The 16,280-nt window shown below is 39.8% G+C and overlaps 2 protein-coding genes across 2 annotated transcripts; both read left to right on the top strand.

The window, feature by feature from the left end:
* Nucleotides 1–620: 620 nt before the first annotated feature.
* On the top strand, nt 621–4,963 carry LOC131459716 (ZP domain-containing protein-like). Its single transcript, XM_058629777.1, has 9 exons — nt 621–724; nt 1,179–1,320; nt 1,409–1,552; nt 2,176–2,234; nt 2,933–3,123; nt 3,204–3,604; nt 3,711–3,810; nt 3,965–4,148; nt 4,240–4,963. The coding sequence occupies exons 1-9, from the start codon at nt 673–675 to the stop codon at nt 4,377–4,379; spliced, it is 1,413 nt and encodes a 470-aa protein (XP_058485760.1). The 5' UTR covers nt 621–672; the 3' UTR covers nt 4,380–4,963.
* A 4,375-nt stretch (nt 4,964–9,338) lies between these two features.
* On the top strand, nt 9,339–15,189 carry LOC131459543 (zona pellucida sperm-binding protein 2-like). The gene is made up of 13 exons (XM_058629483.1): nt 9,339–9,490; nt 9,740–9,924; nt 10,116–10,253; nt 10,855–10,993; nt 11,068–11,260; nt 11,481–11,622; nt 11,720–11,863; nt 12,401–12,459; nt 12,895–13,085; nt 13,165–13,565; nt 13,786–13,885; nt 14,281–14,470; nt 14,558–15,189. Exons 1-13 carry the CDS (start codon nt 9,368–9,370, stop codon nt 14,695–14,697), a joined length of 2,145 nt encoding a protein of 714 aa, XP_058485466.1. The 5' UTR covers nt 9,339–9,367; the 3' UTR covers nt 14,698–15,189.
* The last annotated feature ends 1,091 nt before the right edge of the window (nt 15,190–16,280 follow it).

Genomic DNA, 16,280 nt, shown 5'->3' with positions numbered 1-16,280 from the left:
AGACCAGGTCAGTTATTTATTCCAAGATTAAGGTTTGATTCTTTACTTCTCTCATCTAATAAATATTCTCATTATTAGAACTCTTGCAAGTTGTACTACAACAGTACCACTCCGAGTAGCAACGCTTTTGGATTTGAGCTAGAGGTGGAAGATTACCCTCAACGCCACATCACTCTGAGCTACACTGGTGGACATACAATCACTGTACCTCCACTAAGTTTGAGGAGGAGAAAGAGAGCAGTTACCACCACCACATGGCCATGGACCACCACCACACCTGCTACAACAACCACCACACCTGCTGCTACAACCACCACCACACCTGCTACAACAACCACCACACCTGCTACAACAACCACCACACCTGCTGCTACAACCACCACCACACATGCTCCGACCACCACCACACCTGCTACAACCACCACATTGTGGTGGTGGGTGTGGACATCAACCACCACACCTGCTACAACCACCACACCTGCTACAACCACCACCACAGCTGCTACAACCACCACCACACCTGCTACAACCACCACAGCTGCTACAACCACCACCACACCTGCTACAACCACCACCACAGCTGCTACAACCACCACCACACCTGCTACAACCACCACAGCTGCTACAACCACCACCACACCTGCACCCACAACCACCCCACGATACACCACCATGGCCTCCCCTGTGTCTCTAAGTAAACTTCCTCTGCAATTTTCTGTAATTGGTAAGACTTAATACACAACAATTTTCTTAATGAGCCGACTCACTTGTATTTATTTAAATTACTACTTGTATTTGTGTTTTGGGCATGAAAATATTCAAGCCAGAATCAGATCTGTGCTCGTCATTGCCTTTAAAATCAGGGTCAGCTGTATCTGGTGTATTGCTACTTGCCGAGTGAGTCCCTGTTTGCATAACAAGCAGAGTGTATGGGCTTTGTGAACCAGTCAATGTGGGTGCATCAACCACAGGCTGCAGCCGGACATCATTGAATAAGTGTACTGTATAAATAAACGTGAAAACACTGAACCTTTGTCCTTAGACCAGGTTTTTGTTGATAGCAAAGCAACATTGACCTTTGTGACATTGATATAAATGTGTAAATGTTGTTTGACTTGAGTCCACACCTCTGGTAGGTGACTATTCATATCTGTTTGGAATTTAATTTTGTTTTGCAGTGGATTATGCTGCTCCTTCATGTGAGGAGGGAGTCTACTTGCCAAAGTTTGTGAACCCAACACCTGCAAATGGGGCACGTGTCCAAGCAGAGGTCAACAAGGAAGTGGAGATCAGAGTCAAAGCGCAAGTCAGATATGGAAGGTTAGTGAGAACCAACATGATCAGTGACGATGAATCATCTCAGCATAGTTAGACAACTTTGTCACCTTCCATTTTTGCTTCAACACAGCATACAAAATATCTTTGTGAGTGGGCCGATGAACATCAACAAACACAACAACACGCAAAATGAGTTTGTCATTAAATGGACGCCTCTCCAAAGCGACTTGGGAGATCATTACCCGATCTGCTTTGCAGTTGATGCAGTGTACGGGTGAGTCTTGGTTTTAATTTCTTTTTGAGAATCTATCATTTTACTATTTACATGTGGTTCAGCTCTGCTGGGACCACCGCTCAGACCACAGCACATTACTCTTTTGGTAGAACAGTAGTAGTTTATATTTGCACAGTATGTTCATTATCACATTTGTGCAGATCCATAGTGTAACTCCAAATCAGAAACAGAAATGCATCCTTTTAACTTGTTGTAGCATTAGCAATTGTATTATAATACTAACTAGCCTTATTAATGATACATTTTGCTCTTTTCTGTGGTGAGGCAATTGAATTTAGCATAATCTTAAATGTAATTTTATTTATTTAACACAGCAGTATCAGTGAATCAAAAAAGTTATGTAAAGCTAAAATCACAAATCATCTATTATTATCTCATAATTTTAAATTCTTTACAACGTTAACTAACCATCCAGCACAACCCCAAGGAATTTTGTCTCAAAAATATTCCAACTACAGTTTTCCAGTTTAATTAAATAACACTGTATCACCCTCTGTGTTTGTTTTGCAAAGCACTGCATTTCTGAGCAACTGAGTCAGAGTGCGAACCCCAGGATAATTCACATTCATGTGGAAAAATGATCCTTTTCAAATGATTTTCAGGTCTCGTATCTTCCAGTCTGAGATGAGGTGTGTTCTGGTCGGCGTCAGCACTACGCAAGGTGAGTCAGAGGGATGGACAGAGACAGACAGACAGATATGTGATCGTAAACATTTATGACAAAAGTAACTGTAATGGAGGAAGGAAGGCTGCAGGGCTACAGCTGATCCAACGGGAGCTCCAACCTTTTCCCCGCATCTCTATTATGACATTTTCCCAGCGTTTTGGAGTATGTTAGCTGGGATTGAGTGTAGCTCCGCGATGCAACAAGATAAGCTGTAGAAGATGAATGAACGAACATGCGACACGTATCAATATAAAATTGAACATTCATTCAAAACAGATTTAGGGGTGTCACGATTTTCCAAGTCTCCAAGTTGATTCTCGATTCGATTCTTGATTCAATTGTCGATTCAATTCTCGATTCTCGATTTGATTCTCAATTCAATTCTCAATCCGATTTTCAATTCGATTCTCGGATCTGTTTTTTTCTCTTTTAGCACATATGGGTCTGCCATTTGTCTAGTTTAGTCTAAGGTCATTGATGATGATAACTAATTTAATTTTTTTATTCCGATTTTGATTCTCTATACGGTGTCATAAGTGATATAATCATTTGCCTTAAAAAAGTAAAAATAAAAATAAAAAATCAGTATTGAAACATTACATACTTTAAAGCTCTAAATCAAGTTTTGTAAAAAAAAAAATTACTTTTTTTAAAAAGCACTGTAAATTATTCAAATGTGTGTGTCATTGCAGTTAAATCTCATGTGATCTGCACCGAGACCACAATGACAGTGATGGTTGAGAAAGCCTCGTTCCCTCGACTCCACCAGGATCATCTGCGGCTCAGTGATCCCACAAACACGGTCTGCAGCCTCCAGACACACTCCAACAGCACTCACGTCATCGGTGTCTTCCCCCTCAATGCTTGTGGTACTCAGGTTGAGGTAAAGAGACGCTCGATTTTGTTTCATCCCACACTGTCAGTTACTGCTGCTGCTAAACACGTAATATTTTACTTTGGCAGGAAGACAATGATTTCCTCTATTTCAAGAATGAAATCACTCCGTTTGACAACACTGCCGACGTGATCACCAGGAAGCATCTGCTGGAAGTGCAGTTCTACTGCCAATACCCAAAACGAGGAAATGTGACTCTGGGCTTCTTAGCACACAGGAATAATGTCACAGTGTGGGACAAGGGCTTTGGCACATTCACCTATCAGTTTGAGTTCTACCCCGACAATCAGTTCCACACCATGATCGATCCAAATTCATACCCACTGGAGTACGACTTAGGGAGCAGGATTTACATGCAGATCGAGGCCACCTCTTCAGTCAACAACACAGAGCTGTTTGTGGAGTCCTGCAAAGCTTCACCATATGACAACCCAAACTACAGCCAAACCTACTCCATCATTGAAAACGGGTATGAAAACAGTGACAGGTCACTTAGTTATAATATGTAAAATGGCCCCAGCGGTGACATCGTGTGCAGAAATAAGAAAAATACTTTGTTTTTCTGATTGGATTAGGTGCAAAGTGGACCCAACTGTTGTAATCCATCCCAGCAGTGATGACAAAGAATTCCAGTTCAGCATAGAGGCCTTCAAATTTATCGGACTGCACGATCAGGTAAGCAGATCGTTCTGAATATGGATTTGAAAAGAGGAACATTTTGGGGGAAATGATTCATATAATTCATATAAAAACAAACAAACAAGTGCACTCAACCTTGATTTTGCTGTACATGCTCTGAAGTAATGACAGTGTGTCTTTCTGTGTTTAGGTGTACATCAGCTGTTCACTCATGATGTGTGAAGCAGGAAACCCCAACACAAGGTGCTCACAGGGGTGCATTGCCCCACAGTCCAAACGCCGAAAGAGAGATGCAATCATCCAGAGCGCGAACCACTTTGTTTCCCAGGGGCCCCTGCGCCTCCGGAGGTCTGCAGAGAGCCGCGAAGCCCCAGGTATGAAAGACGGAAAACACCTGCTCACTCGTCGGGTCAAAACTACACTTTGGACAAGGCTTGATTCAAATTGTTTTTCTCTTTTCTCCAGGGACCTGGAACTTGAATTTGAACCTGGTGTTCATCGCTGGATGTCTTCTTGCAGCTGTGGGCATGGTCTGTGGCGTGGTCATCTACAAAGCCAAAGTGTCAAAGGTCAAATACCAACCTTTGCCAAGTTTTGAGCATTAATACAGCAATGTGTGCAAAACACGTGTATGAAGGAAAGAAGGTGGCATGGCTGCATGTCCCCGGCTGATCTGACGGACGCTCTTTAATAATATGTGCTAGATATTTAATACTGCAGACGAATCTAAGTCACTGCATCATCAGGTGAAATTATATTGTGAATTTATAACTCAGACATAGAGACAAATAAACACATCAATGAGTAGCAACTCTAAGCCATATAGTAACATGCAGTCCGGTGAAATTACAACCCAGAGATAGGCAGAAGTCTGCGTAAAGGCTGTGTGAATGACATTTGGCATTTATCAGACATCCTCTGATTTGTTATAGACTAAAAACCTTTTTCTACATTGTTATTCTGTTGTGTTTGCTTCTTTCACATCGTTTTTCATACAGGGTACAGGATAAATGTTCATGCTTCATTTTTTTCATCATTTAAGAGGACGGTGTTTTTGTTGTTTGATGTTTTTGCTCATAAAACTTTATTTTGATATTTTTTTGAAAGCCGGTTTTGGGTGTTGCTGCTGTATAATGTATGATGTACGATTATGTGTAATTTTACAGTATGATGACAATTTTACAGTATGATGACAAGTAAAAACAAGTAACCTGACTGGTTTGTGTCCGCCTATTAATTCCATTCTTTGTCTGTGCAAACAATGGTTTCTGATCAATGGAGGAGACATTAAAGTAACACAACCTAGGATTGCTCTCTGGGTTCCCCCTACAGTTGGTAAACGGTACTGTCTGCTCCATTACCAGTGAACTCTGAAGCAGTACTTCTAATGTACAAACAACCTTCAGACCAGGTACAGTAGCCTGCAGTAGCCAATTTATATAAATATGATGGTATAGTTTACTAAGGTATCAGAAACAAAAACTAACCCCAGCACAATAGTGCTTTAGTTTACATAGCTTGTGTTTTCAGCCTGACCCACATAACCAATTGCTCATTGCATGCACATTGTTTGAATCCTTTGATTTATGAACATAAGCAAAGGGTTTTTTCTGCCTTAACACATTTGGTACCCTTGGTATGAATTTAACTGGCACCAGAATAAATTAGAAATAAATAAACACATTTGTTTAATACAATATTAAGTACAGTTATAAATATGTAAACGTTCTAGAAGATCGATGAATGAATGAAAGAAGTTAGAATTCTGAGGGAAAAAAAAGTCTAAATTTGATCTCAGAAGTCTGACTGTTTTGGCCATAATCCTCTTCCGTAGGGCGGTGCAGACTCGGGGGTGGGGGGGACTCTCTTTTATATTTATAAATCACTGCATTATATTAATGACAAATTTTTATACTGTAAATCCAATTTTTACTGTTTTGACCACACGATGGCGCAACTACTCTCTCTATCTCTCACAGAAATGTCATGTGCAAGAACTGCACGTCGGTCACTCAGTAATGTGGTTCTGTGATAAAGACATCTATACGAGGTCATCGTAAATTGTTCGGGTGACGCAACGTATGGTGTGTCATGGGTTTTTATTGCAGCTAATATCTTTTGTCTATATTTTATTTTCAGTCACATTCTACTGTAATCTTATTTTAGTTAGTTTAGTGCACTGAAATTAACGTGTGACCAAAACTGTACCATAATAATATATATATATTCTGTCCTTGATCCTTGCGTTTGAACATTTTTGGGAAGATTATGGAATGGTATTTTTTTCCTTGTGTATTATTTTGTTATTTTTTCTTTTTGAGTAGGGTGTATATATTATTGTGTTTTTAGAATTGTGCTATGTACGGGTTTGTATGACATAAAACAAACAAACATAAAAATACATGATATATGATATGTTGCACAGGCAAACTGGGTGTACCAGGGTGTACCCCGCCTATCGCCCTATGTCAGCTGAGATTGGCACAGCACCCCTGTGGGTCCTGAGGAATATGCTTTTATACAATATCATTTTATATAAATATGTCTTGCATGTGTTTCAACAATGTTTCGTTTAAGTGTTGTTGATTGCAGAAGTTTGAATCTGGTAATATCTTTCTAACTTTACTTTGGTAATGATTCCTTGCAATGCCAGGCTTTTGAGATTTTCATTCTCGACCTAAAATAAATCTCAATCGCACTGTCTCTGTCCATCGTGCAGCTTCAGCAGTGGAGGCAATGGAGCAGAAATAGAAGTGTTGTGTAATTATGAGATTAAAACATTTATGCTTTTCTTCCTGCTTGGACAACATTTTATCATAATGATCTTCTATCTCTCTTTAATGCTCTGTTAGCCCTTTTAAGCTGTAAGGAGCCAAATGTCTTCACAATGTCAGCTTACCACAGACACACATAGAGGTTTGGTAATAATAATAATAACAACAATAAACTAGGACCAACTAGAGACCACCTCCTCAGCTGACGTCCTCTGATCTACTGTTATTTCTCGCTATTTGACACAAATCAGCACTCATGCATGCCACAGTTTTAACACTAATAGTCACATGAGTTATTTTTTTATATACATATATATACAGTATAAAGGTTAAAACTTACCTTCAATGAAATGGAAGCGCAATTCACCGGAGCTCCTCTCATGTCAAGATCAAGTCTGAATGGGACCACAATTCACATCTCAATCGTATAGCTTTGACAGGAGCCTCGGGAAGAAATGAGCGTCTGACTCATTAGTCAGTGTTTATACCAGTAAAAAGTTCAGAAAGACACACAGTGTACACACAGTGCTAATTAGATGTCATTTATAGTAAAAGAATTGACTGAGAAGTTGGATTAGGAAGATACTGATCCTAATGACCCTTTGAACCTGACTCTTATAGTCTTTATAGTTCAAATCCACCTGGTAAGACAAGCTCTCATATAGCACTGGCTTTATAAGAAATCTCAGATGGGAGGTTTGCATACAGTTGCACTGCTCTACTACTTCTTAGTTTAAATCACATTTGAAGACTTGCCAATACTGGAATTGGGGTTGTGTCTTTCTCTTTTTTTGTGGCTGTAATATTACATTGAAGGGTGCGGTACTCAGGAAAAAGATTTCCGTGCATTAAAGGTCAGCGTAATTGCTTAACCTTGCTGTTTGATTGACAACAGCAAACTGAGATGGTAGTAATTATATGCTTGACTCAAAGCTGTTTTCGTTTCTCCTACAATGTTTGTTATGTTCTTTGAAGTAAGGCAAACCATTGTTTGGCCTCACCCAACTTTTATTTTTCTATTAATTATTTTAATAAAACATTTGATTAACGAACCTCTGACGTTCGAAAACATATGCACTGGTGGAGCATTGTGCAGTCAACAATTAATTTTAAGTATGTAAAATATTTCTCACAGCCAAAGTGTCGCCCTTCTCTATTAGTTCCTACCAGAAGATACTTCTCACTCACTCACTCACTCACTCACTCACTCACTCACTCATCTTCTACTGCTTTATCCTCCACATGAAGGTCACGGGCAATACTGGTACCAATCCCAGCTGACATAGGGCATAGGACTAAGGTGGGGAATAGCCTGGACAGGTCCATCACAGGGCCACAGAGAGACAAAGAACCATCCACTCTCCCACACTCACACCTACAGCCAAATCTGCATGTTTTTGGACTGTGGGAGGAACCAGAGAATCTGGAGGAAACTCACACTCACATGGGGAGAACATGCAAACTCCATGCAGAAAGACCGTTGTTCCAACCGGGTCACTAGGTATATAAACTTGATATATAATGCACTTATCCTTAACAAATGTGACTTTGTACGTTTGTGAATATGCAACTTCAGCTTTCACTCACGAGGAGGTGTAACCAATGCATTGCAAAGAGCATATACAGTAAAAATGTGAAACGTGAAACTCACTTACTCACCTAACTACAGCAATGTGTAACCTTACTGTAGTTTTCAAATGACACAAGTATTGTTTAGTGCTGTCTGACACTGGACTGAAACACAGCGGCAGGGTTTGTTATGCCGCTCGCAGTGCCGGCGCTAAATACACTAGACTCCTCTGTTAAGTATTGAGATTTTAGACATTTCCCTGGTAATTGTTGGAGATTTGTTGGAGTTCGAATCTGTGAATATCTTTCTCTTTGAACCTGACTCATATAGTCTTTATAGTTCAAATCGACCTGGTAAGACAAGCTCTGATATAGCAGTGGCTTTACAGTTGCACTGCTCTACTACTTCTCAGTTTGAATCACATTTGAAGACTTGCCAATACTGGAATTGGAGTTGCTGTGTTGTGTCTTTCTCTCTTTTTTTGTGGCTGTAATATTATATTGAAGGGTGCGGTACACAGGAAAAAGATTTCCGTGCATCTGAGGATAAAAAAAGGTCAGCGTAATTGCTTAACCTTGCTGTTTGAGTAATTATAGAGATTAAGCCACATTTTTAGGATTGTAAAAGAAGTACCTGGTACCAGGTACAATTGCTAGTGGAAACGCAACTTAACTGTGCCGTGCCGATGTTAGGCGAGTAGAGCCTGTGGAAACACGCCATAACTGAGTCAATTTCATTGAGAGCTTTCAAATCCAAACTGAGAGTTCTTGAGGCTGACTCCACAACATGAACTTGTTTTTCATAATGTGGTTGTAAATTTAATCTGGATTCTTTTATCTGTTTTCTGTTTGGGTGTAAATTTGTAACTGTTGAGTGTTTCGTATTTGCTGCTGCCTATCTTGGCCAGGACTCCCTTGAAAAAGAGGTGGAACCAAAATAGTAATAAAGAATTTTACCACGACAAAGCACAGTGTTGATTGTGTCTTTTGTTGACTACAATTATGGAATAATCTAGGTGCGACCGCTCATTCTGATCGTCAGAAATCAGACATCTTTGACACAATAGTGTTTGATGAGTTAATGAACCTAGGTGTTTGCTTTGAGTGTCTTCTTTCTACAAACTGGTTTTGCCACTGACACATAGAGAACATACCACTCAAGTTGGCACAATAAACCCTGGTTTCTCAAGCAGACCTACTATATAAAGACGGCTCAGTCGAGAATCCAGGGACAGAGATTTCTGGACATCATGGCTTCCACAACAGTGCTTCTGCTGCAGCTCGTCCTGGTCTCACTGGCATCAGCGTCACATCACTATGGAGGAATGGCGACCTACACCTATAAAGGAAGAAACACTGACGGATCATTCAATGTGAGAGATATGATGATGACCCGAAACATTTATATTCTGAACTCTCTTTGTTAATCACCTTGTCAAATGATGATATTTAACCCTTCTTATACAATTCAATGATTAAATCACTTCATTTTATTTTAGGAAAATACTATGCATTGTGTTCACTAATATATTTGATTTTCATATTTGCTTGTTTGTTTGATCTCTAAGCTTGTTTTGTTCTAATTTTGGTTCTAAATTTGTTAAAACATGTTCGGTCTACAGGTGGACTTTCGCAGACGGTCAACCTACAGTGGGTGTTCCAGCCACCACTCATGGTATTGTGTCGTGAGTGGCCACTGCGCCCCCTTCACGTATGAGAAGGGTACAATTGAAAGTAACAGCATTTGGTGCGAAACTGAATTGCTCAGTACAATCAAAGTCGTGAATGACAAACCATTCAACATGAGGTGAGGATTGCTTTTTTTTTTTTTTTTTTAAAACAAACAATTATTATTATTAATATTTCTGGTAACATGTAGTTGTTAATTAAAATCTGTCTAATGTCATTGATATATTAAGTTAAATATTTAATATATTTAAAAAAAAACCTCTCTACATTTCAAACATGCTGATCTGAACTGTGTTGCTTCCATACCAGGGCACATAGCTGTTGTTGGGTTAATACACGCAATCTAGTCAGTAACTGGTATCTACTGACTCTCATTGATTTGGGGATGAGATCTGACACCAGGGAGCCAAACAGATCACCAGACGTCTCCATCATACCTTACCTCCGGTATACACACACACACACACACACAGAATCTGGTTTCCATGACAAAAATATAGTTTGTTGCATTTATGAAAATTAAAAAGTACAAAAAGAAAATTCTTGACATTTAATTACCTCAAATATAAATAAATACACAAATGATTTGGATTTTTTTCTTGTCCATGCTTGAGAAAACCTGCATAATCATGTGGATCCAAAGATGGACAGGACTTAAATGTTTGTACATGTGTGACTTCCTTTAAGTGCTGGGAATAGCGACTTTGTCGAGTTTTGTGAGGTTCGCAATCTTTTTTTTTTGCAATTTTATTTATCGCCTTGATCCCTAAAAAAAGAACTCTAGAGCCGCAGGTTGCAGACCTAACCATACAACATGTCTTCACCTCAAAAAGTAATAATTTACGTTATGGGGACTATGTTATGCCCCCATTAGGAAGACAAGTCCCGTAATGTGACTGTAAAAACGTATAAGATTTAGATCCCCCGCAACACGAGGAATACGTGGAACACACACATACAGTACACACACAAAACTCCTCATTGATCATTTTTGAGAAATGAACTTTAGAAAGCCATTCATTAATTCATGTTAATGTGTCTGTTCAAGAATTCCTCAAAACTGCCCACGGACATACAAACTGATGGCCTTTGATCCTGATGGCGACAGAGTTCGATGCCGTTATGGAAATATCCCAACTCACGAGTGCCATCAATGCTCCCTTCCTGGTGGTTTCACCTTAGATCAGGTCAGTTATAGATTGCATGGTATGGTAAGGATTTGATTCTTTGCCTCTCAACTAATAAATATTCTCATTATTAGGACTCCTGCATGTTGCACTACAACAGTACAACTCACCATTCAAGCGTTTTTGGATTTGAGATGGTGGTGGAGGACTTCCCTAAAAACCACATCTCTCTGACCTACAGCGACAGATCCCGCCGCTCTGTAACTCCACTGAATCTCATACACCCTGTGCCTCTGAGTAAACTCCCGCTGCAATTCTCTGTTCGTGGTAAGATTTTTGAGAGAACATGTGACATGTTTGTGCCCTCACATTCACTCTGGATGATACCTCTTTTAATTGGTGTGGGGTCATATTTGATTGAAACACTTTACTGTGTACGGGGACGCATGATGGAATGGTGACTTTCCGGAAGACAAAGGAAAGTATGTATTCATCAAGGTTGCAATTAAAGGCTTGGTTGGAAGTGAAAATATGCTTTGTTTTGCAGTGGAAAGCAGTGCTCCTTCATGTCAGGAGGGAGTCTACTTGCCACAGTTTATCAACCCAACACCTGCAAATGGGGCACGTGTCCAAGCAGTACTCAACAAGGAAATGGAGATCATTGTCAAAGCACAAGTCAGCATGGGAAGGTTAGTGAGAACCAACATGATCAGTGACGCTCTGTGACGATGAATCATCTCGGCAAGTCAGATAACTTTGTCACCTTCCGTTTTTGCTTCAACACAGAATACAAGCTATCCATGTGAGTGGGCCGATGAACATCAGCAAACACACCAACGCACATAATGAGTTTGTCATCAAATGGACGCCTCTCCATAACGACTTGGGAGATCATTACCCGATCTGCTTTGTAGTTGATGCATTGCACCAGTGAGTCTTGGTTTTAATTTCTTCGATCATCAATTCACTTTTTACATGTGGACCACCGCTCAGACCACATGTACATCACTACTCAGTAGTAGTTCATATTTGCACAGCGCCATAGTGTAACTCCATCAACAGAAATGCATCTTTTTAATTTAAAACTACAAGAAAGTAAATCATCTTCCATCTTCAGAAAGACTTTTATAAATAATGTCCGGAAGAGACTTTGTATTAACTCTGGATGTTATTAGGAATGGTTAATTTAACATCAATTTAAATGTTGATCCTCAAATTCCCACAGTAAGATAAACACATCAGTGAGCAATGAAGTTATGCAAAGCTAAACTCATGAAGGGTTGCAATTATTTTCAAATCTTTCTTTCAATATAGATGTTTACACGTTAATTGATTATCAATCACAACCCCAAAGAATTTTGTCCCCAAAAAACTGAATATTCCCTTTACAGCTTTTACACACATTAAATATCACTGTATCACCCTCTGTGTTTGTCAGAGAGATTATTCTTTTCAAATGATTTTCAGGTCTCGTGTTTACCAGTCTGAGATGAGGTGTGTTCTGGTGGACATCACTGCAACGCAAGGTGAGTCAGAGGGTTGACTGTAAAAAATGATGAAAAAATGTAATGGAGGAAGGAAGGCTTGCAGGTGAGGCATGGTACAAGTCTTGACCTCCACCTTTTCCCCACGTCTCTATTATGACATGCATTTTACTCACATACGTCTGGCTGCCATCATCTACATTTAGGCAGCAAATATTGACCACATCGTTTGCAGTGGGAAATTATTATTAGGATCTTTTTCAAACTGAATGACATTTCTCTCATCACTGAACCACAGCTGTACCATAAGCATTCTTCACTACACTGGAGGTTAGACTAAATGGTCTGTATTTTTATTGCACTTTTCCAGTGCAATATTTAACTTCCATGACCACTCAAGTGGACATGTGAGTGTGAGTGATTGTTTGTCTCTGTATGTTGGTACTGTACTGTAAAAAAATTTTTTTATCATTGCAGTTAAATCTCATGTGATCTGCACCGAGACCACAATGACAGTGATGGTTGAGAAAGCCTCGTTCCCTCGACTCCACCAGGATCATCTGCGGCTCAGTGATCCCACAAACACGGTCTGCAGCCTCCAGACACACTCCAACAGCACTCACGTCATCGGTGTCTTCCCCCTCAATGCTTGTGGTACTCAGGTTGAGGTAAAGAGACGCTCGCTTTTGTTTCATCCCACACTGTCAGTTACTGCTGCTGCTAAACACGTAATATTTTACTTTGCAGGAAGACAATGATTTCCTCTATTTCAAGAATGAAATCACTCCGTTTGACAACACTGCCGACGTGATCACCAGGAAGCATCTGCTGGAAGTGCAGTTCTACTGCCAATACCCAAAACGAGGAAATGTGACTCAGGGCTTCTTAGCACACAGGACGAATGTCACAGTGTGGGACAAGGGCTTTGGCACATTCACCTATCAGTTTGAGTTCTACCCCGACAATCAGTTCCACACCATGATCGATCCAATTTCTTATCCACTGGAGTACGACTTAGGGAGCAGGATTTACATGCAGATCGAGGCCACCTCTTCAGTCAGCAACACAGAGCTGTTTGTGGAGTCCTGCAAAGCTTCACCATATGACAACCCAAACTACAGCCAAACCTACTCCATCATTGAAAACGGGTATGTCTATATATGAAGGCAGTCGATTTTTGTCAGGATTAACATGAATACATCAGCCTCCGCGTGTAGTCTGTGTTCAAAGCAACGATCTGTGTCTTATTAAAATCACAGCTTCAAAGTGATTTCACAGTTTACTTAGTTGTAATATGTAAAATAGCCCCTGCGGTGACATTGTGTGCAGAAGTAACAAAATACTTCTTTTTTTTTCTGATTGGATTAGGTGCAAAGTGGACCCAACTGTTGTAATCCATCCCAGCAGTGATGTCAAAGAATTCCAGTTCAGCATAGAGGCCTTCAAATTCATCGGACTGCATGATCAGGTAAGCAGATTGTTCTGAATATGGATTTGAAAAGAGGCAGGTGGCTGCCTTGGATTTTGCTTCTGCTTCTGAGAGCTTTCCTTCTGTTAATTCACAAACTCAAACACAAGCTCATTCACTGACCACTGCGTGTTCTTCGTATCCGTTGCCTCTTGGACTCCATTTATGTGTTCAAAGTTTTGTTGGGGAGCCAGAATTGCAGATGTGAAAGTGCCATGTGTGAACTGTTGGGTTTCTCTTTCTTTTTATAATGTTGTAATGTCTTGAGAAAATGTATGTTGTAAATTAAACATACATTAAAAAAATTTGACCTCATTTGACATACAATCTTTTGATAAGTTGAATGATCGTCATTCACTTTCTGAAGTAATGACAGCGTGTCTTGCTGTGTTTAGGTGTACATCAGCTGTTCACTCATGATGTGTGAAGCAGGAAACTCCAACACAAGGTGCTCACAGGGGTGCATCAACTCCACAAGTCCTGCCAAACGCCGAAAGAGAGAGGCCATCATCCAGAGTGCTCACCACTTTGTTTCCCAGGGGCCCCTGCGCCTCCACAGGTCAGCAGAGAGCCCCGAAGCCACAGGTATGATAGACGGAAAACACCTGCTCACTCATCTGGTCAAACACTGTAGACAAGGCTTGATTCAAATTGTTTTTCTCTTTTCTCCAGGGACCTGGAACTTGAATTTGAACCTGGTGTTCATCGTTGGATGTCTTCTTGCTGCTGTTGGCATGGTCTGTGGAGTGGCTTTGTACAAAGCCAAAGTGTCAAAGGTCAAATACCAACCTTTGCCACATTTGGAGAATTAATACAGCAATATGTGCAAATTTTGAGTTGCGCATCAATTGCATCTCACCATATAAAGGCTTAAGCAAAGTGTATAAGAAAATAAGGTGGTGTGGCTGCATGGCTCCAGCTGATCTGACAGGTGCTAAAATCTAAAATCTAAGTCAATGTATCTTCAGGTGAAATTATGAATGTATTACTCAAGCATAGATAAATCAACAGATCAATGAATATCATCTTTAATTCTTCATCAGGCTGTGACAAACATCTAATCAGGTTGAATTACAAACCAGAGCTAGACAGACATCTGCTCTACAGCTGTGACCTGGTACGCAGCCCAAAGAGGGCGGTAGATTAAATGCATTGGGCTTTTGTTGGACATGTGTAATAAGGTAAAAGTTTCTAGAACCAAATTTTACTTTACAGGGTATGGGGATTGTTGTCTGTGCTTTTTTTTTGCAAGCAGGTTTAGGGTGTTTCTTCATTTAAATAAACCTATATCACATCAGCATCCATGGAAATGTCTACAGCTTCTTTATTTGAATTAAAAGATGGAAGCATTTGATGCAACTAGAAAAACATATGTACCAACAACCTCAGCTGCTATATGACAGTGCCAGTGTGCCTGTAATGTGTCACAGTATGATTTAAAACAAGTATCCTGATTGGATTGGTATGGGTCTTCCAGTTCACTTCTGTTCATTATTTGTGCATACAAATTTCACAAGTATTAGGCTTTAATGCATTTATGATTAAGTTATATAAAAATGTATGCACTCTTATATTTTCTTATATTTTTACTGTCTTTACACACACACACCAATCATATTTCTAGCTCTCAAGGTGGTTCCCAATGTCCATGGCTCATTGTTTTGGATCCACTGAATAAATTACTTAAAGACTCTTTTAAAAAAAATATATGCATGCCTGGCATATTCTTTATTCTTTACTCGTTATTATTCAGATCCCTATTAGCTGCTACTAAGGTCGCAGCTACTTTTCCTAGGGTCCGCACACATCAAACACACAAAAAAAAACTCAAGTGAAAGTAAAAGGGAAGAAACAAAACCCCCCAAAAAAAGCAACAATATACAGTTGTCTCATCATTCACATATTTATATTGATATTATTTTAAAACTTGGCTTACCGGGCAAGGTTATAATAGTTTGGGATCTTTCATTATTTTTAGTTTTTATTTAGTTTCTTTGCTAACTGTTCTCAGTATTTCGTTAATTATAATAACCTTGTTACTGGGTGCTTCAACTATCAAAGCTGGTAACCTGTTCCACATTATGATGGCTCTATACACACACTACGTCAGTTCTGAGTTTTTGTTTAACTTGGTCCCTGGTCATATGGTTATGAGTACAGACCATTTGGTTACTTACTATGGGAAATATTCCGAAACAGCCTCAGCCAATGGACAGGTCATTGGGAGCCTTGCGGCGTTCCTTTGAGCAAACTGAACCTTGGACGGATGTTTTATTTGGGCAGCACCAGACCAAACTGGTGAGTAATTATCAAGATGTGTCAGTGCTATCACCGATGCTCTCATGGTTTGGAGTAAGGGCTGAGGAATGCGTTCTAAGACATGATAATCAACAAT

Source organism: Solea solea, chromosome 5, assembly GCF_958295425.1.
Source record: "Solea solea chromosome 5, fSolSol10.1, whole genome shotgun sequence".
NCBI lineage: Eukaryota > Metazoa > Chordata > Actinopteri > Pleuronectiformes > Soleidae > Solea > Solea solea.
Note: the sequence above shows the minus strand (reverse complement) of the source record. Positions and strands in the feature narration are given on the sequence as shown.

Coding starts and splice junctions, on each gene's coding strand:
- LOC131459716 (XM_058629777.1), top strand. CDS start 673: ATGGCCTCCCCTGTGTCTCTAAGTAAACTTCCTCTGCAATTTTCTGTA. Junction 1,553..2,175: donor GCAGTTGATGCAGTGTACGG/GTGAGTCTTGGT, acceptor AATGATTTTCAG/GTCTCGTATCTTCCAGTCTG. Junction 4,149..4,239: donor AGAGAGCCGCGAAGCCCCAG/GTATGAAAGACG, acceptor TCTTTTCTCCAG/GGACCTGGAACTTGAATTTG.
- LOC131459543 (XM_058629483.1), top strand. CDS start 9,368: ATGGCTTCCACAACAGTGCTTCTGCTGCAGCTCGTCCTGGTCTCACTG. Junction 9,491..9,739: donor ACACTGACGGATCATTCAAT/GTGAGAGATATG, acceptor TTCGGTCTACAG/GTGGACTTTCGCAGACGGTC. Junction 9,925..10,115: donor GACAAACCATTCAACATGAG/GTGAGGATTGCT, acceptor CTTCCATACCAG/GGCACATAGCTGTTGTTGGG.